We start from the raw sequence: 13,686 nt of genomic DNA on the forward strand, positions 1-13,686 counted from the left end.
TATATTTTCCCCTTCAATGTACATTAGTTATTTTGCATTTATCAATATTGACCTTCACTTGTCATTGTGTCATTCATTCATCTAGCTTGTTCAAGTCTCTTAAATTCCTCACACTTCTCTGCAGTCCTGAGAAGTGTGAGGAATTTAATAAATTTATGTTACCTGCAAATTTGCTACCTCACTACTCACTCCCCTTTACACCACAAATAGTCTGTGTGGAACCTGGAGTCACCATACTCTTAACCTTTTGCCATGAGGAAAACATACCATTTAATCGAGTCTGTTTTCTCTCTCCTAGCCAGCAGAAGGTGGCAACACTTGGCCTTCCACCCCATGACTTCAACCTACTTCTTTAGGTAGCATCTTGTGAGGGACCTTCTCAAAAGGTGTTTTGGAAGCATAAATAAATTAAGTCAATCCATACTCCTTTATCCACTACTTTATTGACACATTCAAAGAATTTTAAGAGATTAAAAGATAATTTCCTTTTGCAGAAACCATGCTTGTTAAACCCTATCATATAGAGAGCTTCCAGGTTTTTTACATGTTAAGTCCTAAGGATCTATTGTTGCTCGGATCACCCCCAGAGCTTTTTTTAAATACAGTATAGCTACCACATTTGCTACCCACCAGTTCTCTGGAACAGTAGCTGTTTTTATTGTGAGATTGCATATTTTTGTTAGCAGCTCAGATACTTGATACCTAAACTCCTTCAAAATTCTGGGCCTGGTGACCTACCGCTTTTAAAATTATCAATTTCCACCAGCATCTCTATCTTTGACACCTCAGTCTTGTTTTGATGATCCTCTAGTGGTCCTGGCTGTCCATTTCAGAACATTAAATGACCACAAAACTTTATGTGGTTCATTAAAACAGATCTAACTACAAAACATACAGAATTATAGAAGTATCATTTTTATTTTAAAAAAAGTGAAAAATGTAAATTCTGAGCACTGGAGTGGCCTGCTATGAGACATGTCAAGTCTGGTACAGTTACACTGGGACTTTGCACTTATGCTAGTTCATATATGAAACCTACAGTAAATGTATCTACATATGGAAAGAGTATTGCATCTTTTAAAAACTTAGACATTTTTAAAATGAGTATGTACTGCATGCATAACTGCTTTTGGATGAAGACCAAATTTGAAGGGCATATTGCAGCACCAAGCTACCACAAGAACACTTTAAAAGTCTACCAAACATAGCTGCTTAAAATAAAGTACAGCAGAAATCTATTAGTCATACCATCACCTTGGTAAAAATAAGAATTTGAATATTCATTTAAGGTTCCCTTCCACTACTGAATATGTTTCTATGTTCTTGTTTGTTAGGAGATTTTCTTTATGGAATTATTGCTATATTGTCTTAGTAAGTAGCTAGATCGGGGTGGGCAAACTTTTTGGCCTGAGGGCCAAATCAGGAAATAGAAATTGTATGGCAGGCCATGAATGCTCACAAAATTGGGGTTGGGGTGCGGGCTCTGGGGTGGGGTTGGGGATGAGGCGTTTGGGATGTAGGAGGGTGCTCTGAGCTGGGACCTAGGGGTTTGGAGGGCAGGAGGGAGATCAGGGCTGGGGCAAGGGTGCGAGAAGGCGTGCAAGTTCCAGCTGGGGGTGTGGGCTCTGGGATGGGGCTGGGGATGAAAAGTTTAAGGTGCAGGAGGGTGCTCTAGACTGCGATCAAGGGGTTTGGAGAGCGAGGGGGGATCAGGGCTGGGGCTGGGGCCTGGGGCTATGGGGTGCAGGCTCCGAGCAGCGCTTACCTTAAGCGGCTCCCGGAAGCAATGGCATGTCCCTTCTCTGGCTCCTACATCGAGGTGCGGTCAGGCAGCTCTGCATGCTGCCGCATCCACAGGCACCGCCCCTGCAGCTCCTATTGGAGAGCCGGAGGGGGCCACTGAAAGCAGTAGGACCCAGAGCGGGGCCAGCTGTGGCTTCTGGGAGCCTCATGGTGTGCCCCCAACCCTGCACCCCAGCTGGAGCATCAGAGCAGGGCTGAGCCACGTGGTTCAGCCCCTGTCCCAGAACCCCAGCTGGAGCGCCAGAGTGGGGCCAAGCCGCGTGGTGCGGCCCCTGACCCAGCGTCCTGGCTGGAGCACCGGAGTGGGGCCAAGCCGCGTGGTGCGGCCCCCGACCCAGCACCCCAGCTGGAGCGGGGCTGAACCGCGTGGTGTGGCCCCCAACCCGATGCCCTGGCTGGAGCGCCGAAGAGGGGCAAGCCCCAGACCCCACTCCTCAGCAGGATCTCACGGGCTGGCTTAAAACGGCTCAAGGGCTGTAGTTTGCCCATCCCTGAGATAGATCATGAATATGTATAGCCCTTGTACAACTTCTGTAATTCTTGAGTATAATTTTCTCTAACTAAAACTTATGCCCTTAAAGTTTCACTCCTGAAATCCACAATAGTAGATCTCTGCATTTACATTACAAAACATATGCAACATTACACAGCAAAGCATACTTTTTCTAATATGTGTATTTAAAAGTTTCTGAGCATTGAAGGTAACAATGTTTTTTGTTAAGCTTCAGGAAAGGGAAATTGTATTTTTTTTTTTAAAGAAAGAGTCTGTATTTAATAAACTGAGGTAATGTATTTTATTTGACCATCTACCGTTGGTGAGAGAGAAATTTTCGACCTTACACAGAGCTCTTAGTCAGGTCTGGGAAACTAACCCAAAGCATCACTGTTAAATACCAGGTTTGAACAGACTGTTTAGCAAAAGTAGTTAACACATACTTCAAGGGATTATTCAAGGTAAAGTTAGTGTTCTTATTGCACATACTGTCCATATTAAACTACAGCATTCATTTAATATATATAACTATGAGAACCTTACCTTCCATGTCTTCTGACTAATGTGTAGCATCCAGTTTACAAACATAAAAATAGCTATTTTGCATTTAATAATAAATGCAAAACATTACCTTTGTTCACCCTCCAGATGATCAGAAGAGGTCCAGAGTGAAGATGTTCCTTAATTTATTAAATAAAGAAAGGGAAACATTTTATAAAACCTAGAAAACACACACACTCACTCACTCCACTTAGGGTTGCTTAACAGGTTAATAGGCAAATAGGTCACCAAATACAGGGAACACATTTATGTAGTTCAGTTGTGCACAGTATGATTTAATCAACAAAGCCAAACCTTTTCTAAAACAGCCACTATGTGAAAATTGGTAATCTGTATATTCTTCCATTAAGGAAACAGTGAAGTCTATCATAAAAGTTAATCGTGCCTGGAGAAAATGGCACTTTGATAAGTTATTTAAACAGAATGAATAGCAAAATCATAATAAAATTTACAATCTCTAAAAGACAGGACATCATCTTTTAGGGATTATATTTCAGAAAACTTCAATAGCCACACATCATATAGATGATTTGATCACTATTCTCCATTTCACCTTCCCTCCTCTTTCCCTGAAAAGATCTGTTTATATAAAAAACTCTGACATTCCATGGTAAGTCACTCATTTTGCAAAGAACCACCACTTTGTTTTGCTCTATATTGAAAACAATAATATTTTAAAGAACATGGAATGTCTTAGAAATGTTTAAATAGGCCTTAAGATGTGAAAGCACAGAGAAGGAACAACCACCTGATTTGGAGACAAGATTTCGCCTCACTGCAGCTGCTTGCAACTTACCCATCTAGTCAAATTTCTTTTGATGTAAATATATAGGTCTACATCACAAGTTGTCATCCCTTCATTCCTAAAACTAGATGGAAGCAAAGTCCCCAAATTTGTTTCTATTGTAACATGGGATCACAGTATAGAAAAGGTTCAGATGCACTCATCTGGAGTCTCAGCTTCTGTTCATATGCTGAACAGATGTAACGGAACAACAATGCAGCTACATCTAACAGAAACACTAATTTAATAAATAATACCTTATGCCTAAGGCTACGACAGTCATGGGTATTTTTAGTTTAAAAAAAAAAAAAAGTCATGGACATGACATGGGCAATAAACAAAAATTCACAGCCTGTGACCTGTCCATGAATTGTACTATTAATAACCCTGACTAAATTTTAGCTGGGGAGTTGCTGCTCTGGAAGGGGCCCCCAGGGCAAGCGGCACCAGCTGCTGGGGGCCGCCCTCCCCTACTGCTCCAGCCGCCTCTGAGACCGCTCTAACAGTGGCCAGTGTGGCTGACCTCAGGGCCACCTGAACAGTTGTCCCGGGGGCCAGCTGCTTGGGTGGCCCTGAGGTCAGCCACACTGGCCACTGCAGAAGTCACGGAGGTCGTGGAAAGTCACAGAATCCGTGACTTGTGCATCCTCCATGACAGACACGGAGCCCTACTTATGTCTGTTCAATTGAATATGTAAAGCACAATATACATGAAAAGTGATCTTTTCAAAACCCCAGTAAAGTAAATAATTAGGTACTGGAGTAGATAAAGTGATTTGCTCCAGATCCCCCTGAAACACTGTCAGTGCAGTATTAAAATTCAAGAATTTGTGTCTCTCAATCAATGAGCTCATGCTGCACAAATTAAAATTCATGGAACAACCTTGCATTCTAGAAAGTTCTAAAATAAAGTTCATATCCCACTTACACAGCCGAGCCATCTACATTTTGTATCATTCATTCCACATATTGATTTTTCATAGAAAAACAGTAATTGATAGGTGTGAAAGGGGCACAACTGCCTCCCAAGCAGCTTCTGGTGACTGAATGTGGCACTATGGCCTGCCTCAGTTTCCCCCTCAACGGGGTAACAACGAGGTCACTTGAACAGCCCAGTCAAACAATACATCACTATCACTCCCTTGAAACACCATCAGAAAGGAGCACATGTACAATGGTTTACATGCTCTTACCTCAGAGCCCAGACAAAACTTAAAAGCCCAAAGCTAAAGTCTGGGTTCCAGCAGCTGCTGCTTCTGCTGTAAGGCCTCAGGTTGCTCCACTGCCTGGAGAGCTCTGCAGTCTTCCCCCTTCTTGGTCAGGATCTCCCCAAGGCACCTTGTCCAGGAGAGCTCTATAATCCCTTATCTAACTGCTTTAGGAGCACAGCTTCTGTGTGGCTTAATCTCCATCCAGGCTTTAGAGGAGCACTGTGTCTGCTTAGTTCAGACTTCCTGGGAGCTCCCCTTCCTCTGAAGCTTCCTTTTGTCTCAGGAGCCCACCTGTTCTTTACTTAATTAACTGCCTTCCAGCTACTTAGGCAGTTAACCATCCCCACATGGACAAGGTCTGGCTCATTCTCTTCAAGAGAGCTTGTCACAGGTCAGCTGGGCAAAAGGGCCAGCTCTGTGACAAGAGTATTAAAGCTTAACTGGTTTTCCTCTTAGTCACATAACAATATAAACTAACAAAAGCAGCTGGTTTTGCACTTTACCCTAGATCCCCTTTTTGCTTTCCTTTCTCCTCCTATTTCCCATTTTCCACAATATTCCTTCACACAGTGTCACTTTTCATCCAAACAGGATGGACACTCAAAGATTAGTCACTGACTGTAAGCTGAAGGTCACCAGGACCCATCAGTTACAGAAACAAGATTTCCCTAGTCAGTTTGGAATAGGGATCTCTGGCTGGGAGCGCGATGCCTGTTTTTAAATGCAGCAGTAGTCAGCTGGAACAAAGTCTCCAGCCATTCCTATTGTACTTTCTAAGTCTGCTGACTCATTTGAAAACTGTAAAGAGAAAAGGAGTATTCTAAAACCCAAACTAATTTCCATCTCTCACCACCAGCCTAGTTTTCATCTTCCCACACACCAAAAAATGAAAATATAAACTGACCCTGACAGAAAACTAGAGATTCAAGCTCTGTACCAAAAAATGATACCTACACTGTATCTACAAATGTACCAGACTAACACATACTGTATAGCTACTTTCTTAAACTGAGCTTACCAGTATTATGGATAAAAAAATGTTCTTTGTATTGTAGTTTTCATTAGTGATAAGACAATGTCAAAGTCTGGAAATATAATTCCTATTTTTTATATTTATGTATATACATACACATGCACATGCAAACACTTGGATGCTTATCAATATTATTTCAATCTGGAAGCCATGCCAAACAACAACCTGCTCTCTTTTGCTTAACCTGAAGTACTTCTTGGTTCAGTACCAGTGGAAATACCATGAGATTAGCCTCTCCTTTTGATTTCAGTATTTCCAGTCCTGACTAAAAGGAGGAGAATAATTTTGAAATGAGAATTCTAACAAAATTTTGCAAAACTGAGAAAAGCAAATTTGAGGGCAAAGACTCATGGTCTTATTTTATCTGAACCAGTTTAAATCCAATATCATCAAAAGAATACTGGACTAGCACATCAAAAATTGCTGCAATAAGACTAGTTATAAAGTTATTTTCCCAGACCTACTTTAAAGTAGATGCTCTGTTCAGAAGGCAACTCAGGAGGGCAAAAAAATATGATAAAACTGCTTTCAGTAAGTACATTCTTCCATCGAGCTTCAGCCAGTTACAATACTTCTCTTTTTGCTTTGATCTAACAAAGGTTACAGCTATGAAAAAACATGACTCATTATCACCTGTGGAGAAGTGAGGGCGGTGGAAGTAATTGCCTAAAATTACTCTGACAGAAAATTATCCTAAACCTGTTCATTTTTACTTGAAATTTTATTTAGAAGTACAGGGGAGGGGGGAAATTACTTGGACTTTTTTTCATTAAACTATAAACATAAAAACATGTAGAGATACCCACGAAAGCTTTCTAGCTGATAATTAAGGGTCAATATAAAAACATAAGAACAAAAACAATCATTCATAAAGAATAATTCATTCAAGTACTCCATTAAAAATAAATGGTCAAATTAACATAATACACTAGAAGCACATGACACTATTCAAAAGTAGTTCTACTGAATTGTCTATATAAAAATGCAATAACAAAGGCTAAGACTGACCAATAAACAGATTGAAGAAGATCAGTGCCCTTTAAGGCATAAGATTTTTTTTTTTTAAGTTTCATTCACATATTGTAAAGGTACATAACTGGATGAACTATAAACTCCCTTTGAGCTTAAAATATACAAAACACAATTAAAGAGCAATACAAAGAGAATTTTATAGGCTCTACTGCTACATGTTTTTAACCCAGAACCACTCATTGTTTCAATTACTGAAAAGCTCTCATGAAAAAGTCTTATTTAATTTCTTTAAAACTCTTTTGGTTTCATCCCAGTTAATTACTATAAGATCCTAGAAAAATTACTCTAAGGCAGTGTCTATACGAGAGAATTTTACAGAAGATTCCCACTAGTTCTATTACTGGTTCTGCCAAACTAATGGTGGCACTGACGTAGATAGACTCTTCAGCTTCTGGACCAAAATACACACTACTCTGAGATGCGAGTACACCGATTTCATGTGTTCAATGGATGTTAAGCATATCAGAAATCAGAAAAAGCCTTTTAACTTTATATTATAGCTAACAATTCTGCTTGTAATTTAGAGAACACTGCAAATACAAGCATTTTATATCAAATTGCCAAGAGAAAAATAGATAGTTTAAAATCAGAAATATAATTCCATATTATATATTGATCATAAAACCTGTGTAAGTTACTAAAAGTCACTTAGATATAATACTTAATTTAAACCATAATTTACTATTAAAGCACCTGGAAATAGAATAATTCTGCACAGAAAGCAAGAACCCAGTTTTCTTATTAATATACAGTGAATTTTAATTTTGACATAACAGTAAATCAATGCAGACAGGGCTATTAACACCAAGTTATTTATATAGAAATTCGTAAAAATATCATTTAAAAATAACATTATTTTTAAAAAAGTTCTACTTTATAATGAAAATAATAGCCCTGGCCTCCTTTGTAATTCAGCATTGACATATGAAAGTAGTTTGAGCATTAATTTAAAATTTGGAAAATCTTCCTGGCAATGCATAAGCCCTGTGCTTGTTTCCAGCACACTAGAAACATTGCTCTCCATTTTCAGATTACTAGAATGCTATCTTGAAATTTGGCATCAAAGGAAAGTCCCATATTCAATATAGCTGGACTTATTCCATGTATAAAGTAGAACCTCCAAGTTACGAACACCAGAGTTACAAACTGACCAGTCAATCAAACACCTCATTTGGAACAGGAAGTACAGAATCAGGCAGCCGGGGGGGGCGGGAGGGAAAGGCAAATACAGTATAGTACTGTGTTAAACGTAAACTACTTTAAAAAAGAGAAAGTTCAAAAAAAGATTTGACAAGGTACGGAAACTGTTTCTGTGCTTGTTTCATTTAAATTAAGATGGTTAAAAAGCAGCATTTTTCTTCTGCATAAAGTTTCAAAGCTGTATTAAGTCAATGTTTCGTTGTAAACTTTTGAATCCTTTCAGCATGTGTGGTGACGTAGATTTAATCTATTCAGATTGTAAACGCTTTGGGGCAGGGATTGGCTCTATTTGTTTGTACAGTTCAGAGCACAACAGGGCCCTGACCTCTCAGTGCTGCCGCAATACAAATACAATTTTTTTTTCCAAACTCCAATGATGAAGTTCTTTAATTTGTACAATGTTCCAGGAGCATTAACTTAAAAGCAGCCTTCAAAAGTTAAAACCTATAAAGGCATATGGCTAGCTGCTTTAAATCCGTAGCTACAAAAGAATGTTTTAAAATGTCTAGGCTGCAGTTTCTTTGTTAAGAAGAAAAACAGGAAGGCACCACTAGAGAAGAAAGAAATTCAGATGTCAAAGCAAAAACAGAAAGCAATTCTGCGACAGTATATAGGCTTTACAATTTCAAATTGTATGCATAGTCCAGAATATAGAGATGGTAAATGGCACCTTTCAGGGCCACACTGAAGACAGACTATCTGTACAATAGATGGATTGTGTAAATCTAACCAAATTCATTTTGCATGAAATAAATACCTTCTTTCTTGTTTTCCCATGAATGCAACATGGATAGCATGTTCCTCCATCACAAGCTGGTAATAAAGGGTATTAAAGCAGCAGTGCTCAACCATCAAATAACAGAATCAGGAGAGCACCAATACAGCTCCAATACAACACAATATTAGTTTGAATGAAATATTCTACTCAACATATTTCAAAATGCTTTACCAACTTAAGTAACAAAACTCTCACGCTGCTGTTTAAGAATCTTAAGCAGGGGAAGAAAGGTAACATTTGAAAACAGAGAGTTGATGCTTAGAGACACAGGAAAGCTTTTCGGATGGCAAGAACTCCAGAGGAGTTCTCACTTCATCCTCAGTGACAAGATGGTGGAAAAAAGATGGACAGAGGGAAGTAACAGATCCTGGGGAGCACTAATGGAGCTGTATGAGGGAGATACGAACATGGAAAAGCGTTTTTTGGATGGCATATGTGAGCTGAAGGCCAGGAGCTTAGTGTTGCCAGGAACTTAGTGTGGCCAGAGAAAAAGAGAATTATTACTTCAGAAGATCAGAGGGATAGCCGTGTTAGTCTGAATCTGTAAAAAGCAAGAAGAGTAAGAACCAACATATTTCAAAATGCTTTACGTGGTTCTTACCCACGAAAGCTTATGCTCCCAATACTTCTGTTAGTCTTAAAGGTGCCACGGGACCCTCTGTTACTTCTTACTTCAGAAGAGTCAACCCAAAAACAGATGAAGACATGCAGGAACATTCCAGCAGAGGAGTGAGCAAAAAAGTAAGAAAACACAGAACTGATGCAATTTTATCATAACCCAAGGAAATGGATATATTCTTTTGATTAAGAAAATATTATTTCTTTAATAGGTGCCTATTCTGGAATCTCTTAAAACAATTAACTTGTATCATCTCTATCATAGGTTAAAAAAAGGGCTAAGTCCCAGCATGCTCCTAGCAATACAAAACCTTCCTTCCTTCGCACCCCCAACAGTAACATTTTCAAAAGTACCTAAGTCCCATTTTCAAAAATGACTTGGACTTTGAAAGCCAACAGGACTTTGGCTCTTAAGTTCTTAAGTGATTTTTGAAAAATGGGACTTCGTGGTAAAATTTCCAAAAGCTCCTAATATTAAGGGGAAAATCTGGGCCTTAGCATGTGACCAGATAGGTAATAGATGCAGGCAACGGCAGACCAAAAGGGGTGGGAATGGTGCAGCAGGGGCCAACCCTCCTTTCTTGTCCCCTTTTGCAGCAGTTTGACCTCTCCCTTCCTCCCCCAAACACAGCCATAAAGCACAGTTCCCTTCATTCAGCCAGCCAGTCAAGTTCCCTCCCACTTAAAAGGTGCAGTGTGGTCATTTCCTTCAAGAGGCAAAAAATATATGACAATATACGGTACTAAATCAAAACACCATAACTAACACCAGTAGATTAAGATATGGTAGAAAGCATGGGAGTTCCAAGATTACAATCAGTCCTTTTCTATATATACGGGGCTCCTACATAAAAATTAAATGAAGGACAACAAATGTTGCATATATAAATCAGAAGAGGAAACATACATGTATATTCTATATAATAATAATGTAATCCTGGAAAGCAGGAAGTGAACATGGTAAAAAGGGTTTTGTTCAACTCTTTCTTAATGTGAGATGGCTCCTTTGACTCTTCATAACAAAACAAGTGATACTCCAGAAACAAAAGGAAACCCCATTTCCCTCCAAATTGTAGACTGGGTCATCTTGACAGGTGATTTTGCAGCCTACAGCCCCAATTCTGCAAAGACTTAACATCAATTACTTAAAATGGACTTGAAGTCAATGGGACTATTCACAGGGCAGAAAATTAAGCAGATCTGTAAAACTGCATGATCAGGTATTAGAATGGGCTCCCTTCCAATTAAATTACAACATGGAGACTTTTCAAGCAGTTGGACTCCTTTCATAAGCACTCATAATTAGTAATGTTTTATAATGAAGTATACACAACTATTTTGGAAAAACTTAAGCATGTTGACTACAGACTGGAAAATGTATGTTTCTGTACATTATACAGGTTACTGAAGATTGTTTGGCAGAGGGTTTTGTTTTTTGGTACTTTTTTTTTTTTTTTTAAGATAGGATTCTGGTCTTTGGTTCAGCTACATTAGAAGTTTCTGAGCACTTATTTCAGTTTTCATCTGACCAGAGAGAGTGAAAATGCTCATGTAATTCTTGCTAAATTATAACCTGACATGGTTTATGTCAAGGAAAAAGCAGAATACCTGTGGGCTAATAGCTATATTTTGCTTAAGTGAGTAGAAGGGATGCACATGGCAGCATGAAAATGAAGTTTACCTTTGTTCCTCATGACACCATCTCTTTAAAATAAAATTATTTTGTGAAATATAGTAAAACCTTTCCAAATCGCACTTCAACTCAAAAGCCCTATATTCTCACACACAAAAATAGGAGTTTCTAACATTTAGCAACAAACTAAAGGTTACCAGTTTGTAAACACTACAGCTGTACTGAGGTCTTTTATCACTGACTTCATTAATGTTACAAAATAGATAATACATTTACTGATCTATTATGTTATCAAATTAAAGAACTTGTCAAAATAAACAAACAGTCAATTTTGTACCCTTTTTATTGGGTGTTAGCTTACTTGCAAATTTGCAAAATTCAGTAATCCTCAATGGGTCTCCTACTCAGTGCAAATCAGTGAAAGTCTACTCAGTTCTTAACCGTATAATTGGAATATTGTGTAATTGGCTAAAATTCCTGGTAGTTATGCAATTAGTTGAACAAAATCCTGTTTTTAACAACAAAAGGGTAAAAGATACTCTATTTGTAGAGATTTAATTTAAAACTATACAAATATGCATTAAGTTGGGTTGCGTATCCATTTTTACTATGCTACAGGATAAAAATGAGGTTAATTCTATTTAAACATCAAAAATTCTTCCAAGATAGCATATGTATTTAAAGTCATAAGAAAAAGAGGATATTTGGAGCTCACACGCCAACAAGGACACACCACATAACTCCTACCTCTCTGACTTCATGGAGTTGACCAGTATATTGACTCTTGGCTCTCCGGGCTGCTGCAGGTGATTTGTGATGTGTAACGGTAACAACGGTTGGTCCACTTTGACCCTGATGTTTTTGACTACTAGGAGATGCAGAATTACTCATCCCAGGAGGAAGCAAAGACAAGTTTCTGTTTCGTGAGGAGGGAGTGCTCTAGAATAAACAATAGGATGTTAAAATGAAGAATTAAGATACATGAAAACATAATGTATGACCAAAAACTCTAAGGCTGCACTCTTCTCCTTATAAAACTGAACCTGGAGAACTATAGGCACTCAAGGCTTACTGATGACAAAAAACGCTGATAACAAGTATAGTGAAATTATGGCAAGGATCAATCCTGATAATGCAGAAGTCGCTTACTATCTACCTGGTTTGTTGAGATTTCAGAAGTAGGCTTCCCTAGCTCTGGCGAGTAATTTCAAAACATTGCTCTATATTAATATGCTGGAAATGTCTTTGTAGCCAAACACACAAACCTTTTAAAGAGGGTAAATCTGCTTTTCTAAGCACAAAAGAATCTCAATTACGCTGATACAACTAGATTTTATAAAGTCACTGACCTGTAATTCACGAGGCATGCTTGCTGATTTTACAAAAAGGTATTTAGTTAAAGTTAATGCTTTCCCCTGATTAGTTTCTGAAATAGTTTGATGCTTCCTTTGCATAATTTTCAAAGCAGCAGCCATTGTAAGGCCCATACTCCAGGTTAAATTAAAATGTGAAGCAGAAGTGTGCTTTGAAAGTGCCAAGAGATATTTTGGGGAGTGGATGAGGACAGGAGAGGGAGGCAATGGGGTAAGAGGGAGGCAGTGGGAGCCAGGGGCGCTTGGGGGTGAAGCCCAAGGGAGGCAGCAGGGACCAGGGGCACAGGAGGTGGGGTGGGTGGAGAGTCCGGGGGAACACAAGTGCAGTTCCCCTGAAACTGTGACAATGATATTTTATTTCATTTTTTCTAAAGGCCCAAATCCAGCAAAGTACTTAAACGTGCTTAAACGTTCCATTGATTTCAATGTGACTACTCACATGCTTATAACTGAGCATATGCTTAAGAGTTTGCTTGATTGGGGCCTTAATGTCAGAACATATTATACTAAATAATAATAAAGAACTGGAAAGTCACACTATTAAACTTTGTGATGTTAACAGCAAAAGTGGGTCAGCTGTGAAGCTTCCATCCAAATTCAAGTTCCTCAACTTCAGATCTAAACCCAAACCACTTCACAAGAGTGTTGGGATTCGGAATTCTGAACTGGCCCATCATGAAAATAAATGAGCCGTGAAGGTGAAATCTGGACCTAGATCTGATCTTCCTCATGTTTCTGAGTGATTTGGATTCTGTGTCCTAGTTTTGGGTCCATCTCTAGTTAATAGTGAACTGTAAAGAGAGAAGGGAATGGCAGGCAAGCCGAGAAACGTGACTTGACCGTCCCTGCTAACTGGGCTGAGCACAGAAATCTGTTTTAATTTACTTTCCAAAAATTCTTTCAAACCACTATCCTTCTGCATTGAAATCTGTTTTACAGGTTTGCTAATGACACCCCATATTTATCATTCTGTGATACTACAGATACCAGAAGAGACATCATAGCCACAAGGAAGGTTAGCATGAGATTACTGGTACTTGTGATACCCAAGAGAGCCAATGTCTCCTTGTAAACCCAGAAGAGAGAGCAGATTCAAATGGAGAGGGAAAAAAATTGTATAAGGTTAAATTAGAACTGATTCCTGACATAATTATTGGTTGCTGATAC

At 38.9% G+C, this 13,686-nt stretch overlaps 1 protein-coding gene across 1 annotated transcript in view; it reads right to left on the reverse strand.

The window, feature by feature from the left end:
* OSBPL10 (oxysterol binding protein like 10) overlaps positions 1-13,686 on the reverse strand; it is a gene marked incomplete in the record, with an annotated part of 178,161 nt that overhangs the window by 93,120 nt on the left and 71,355 nt on the right. The window contains 1 exon segment of the mRNA XM_034760842.1: positions 11,894-12,085. Coding sequence (XP_034616733.1) covers positions 11,894-12,085 — 192 coding nt within the window.

Source organism: Trachemys scripta, chromosome 2 (genome assembly GCF_013100865.1).
Source record: "Trachemys scripta elegans isolate TJP31775 chromosome 2, CAS_Tse_1.0, whole genome shotgun sequence".
Classification (NCBI taxonomy): domain Eukaryota; kingdom Metazoa; phylum Chordata; order Testudines; family Emydidae; genus Trachemys; species Trachemys scripta.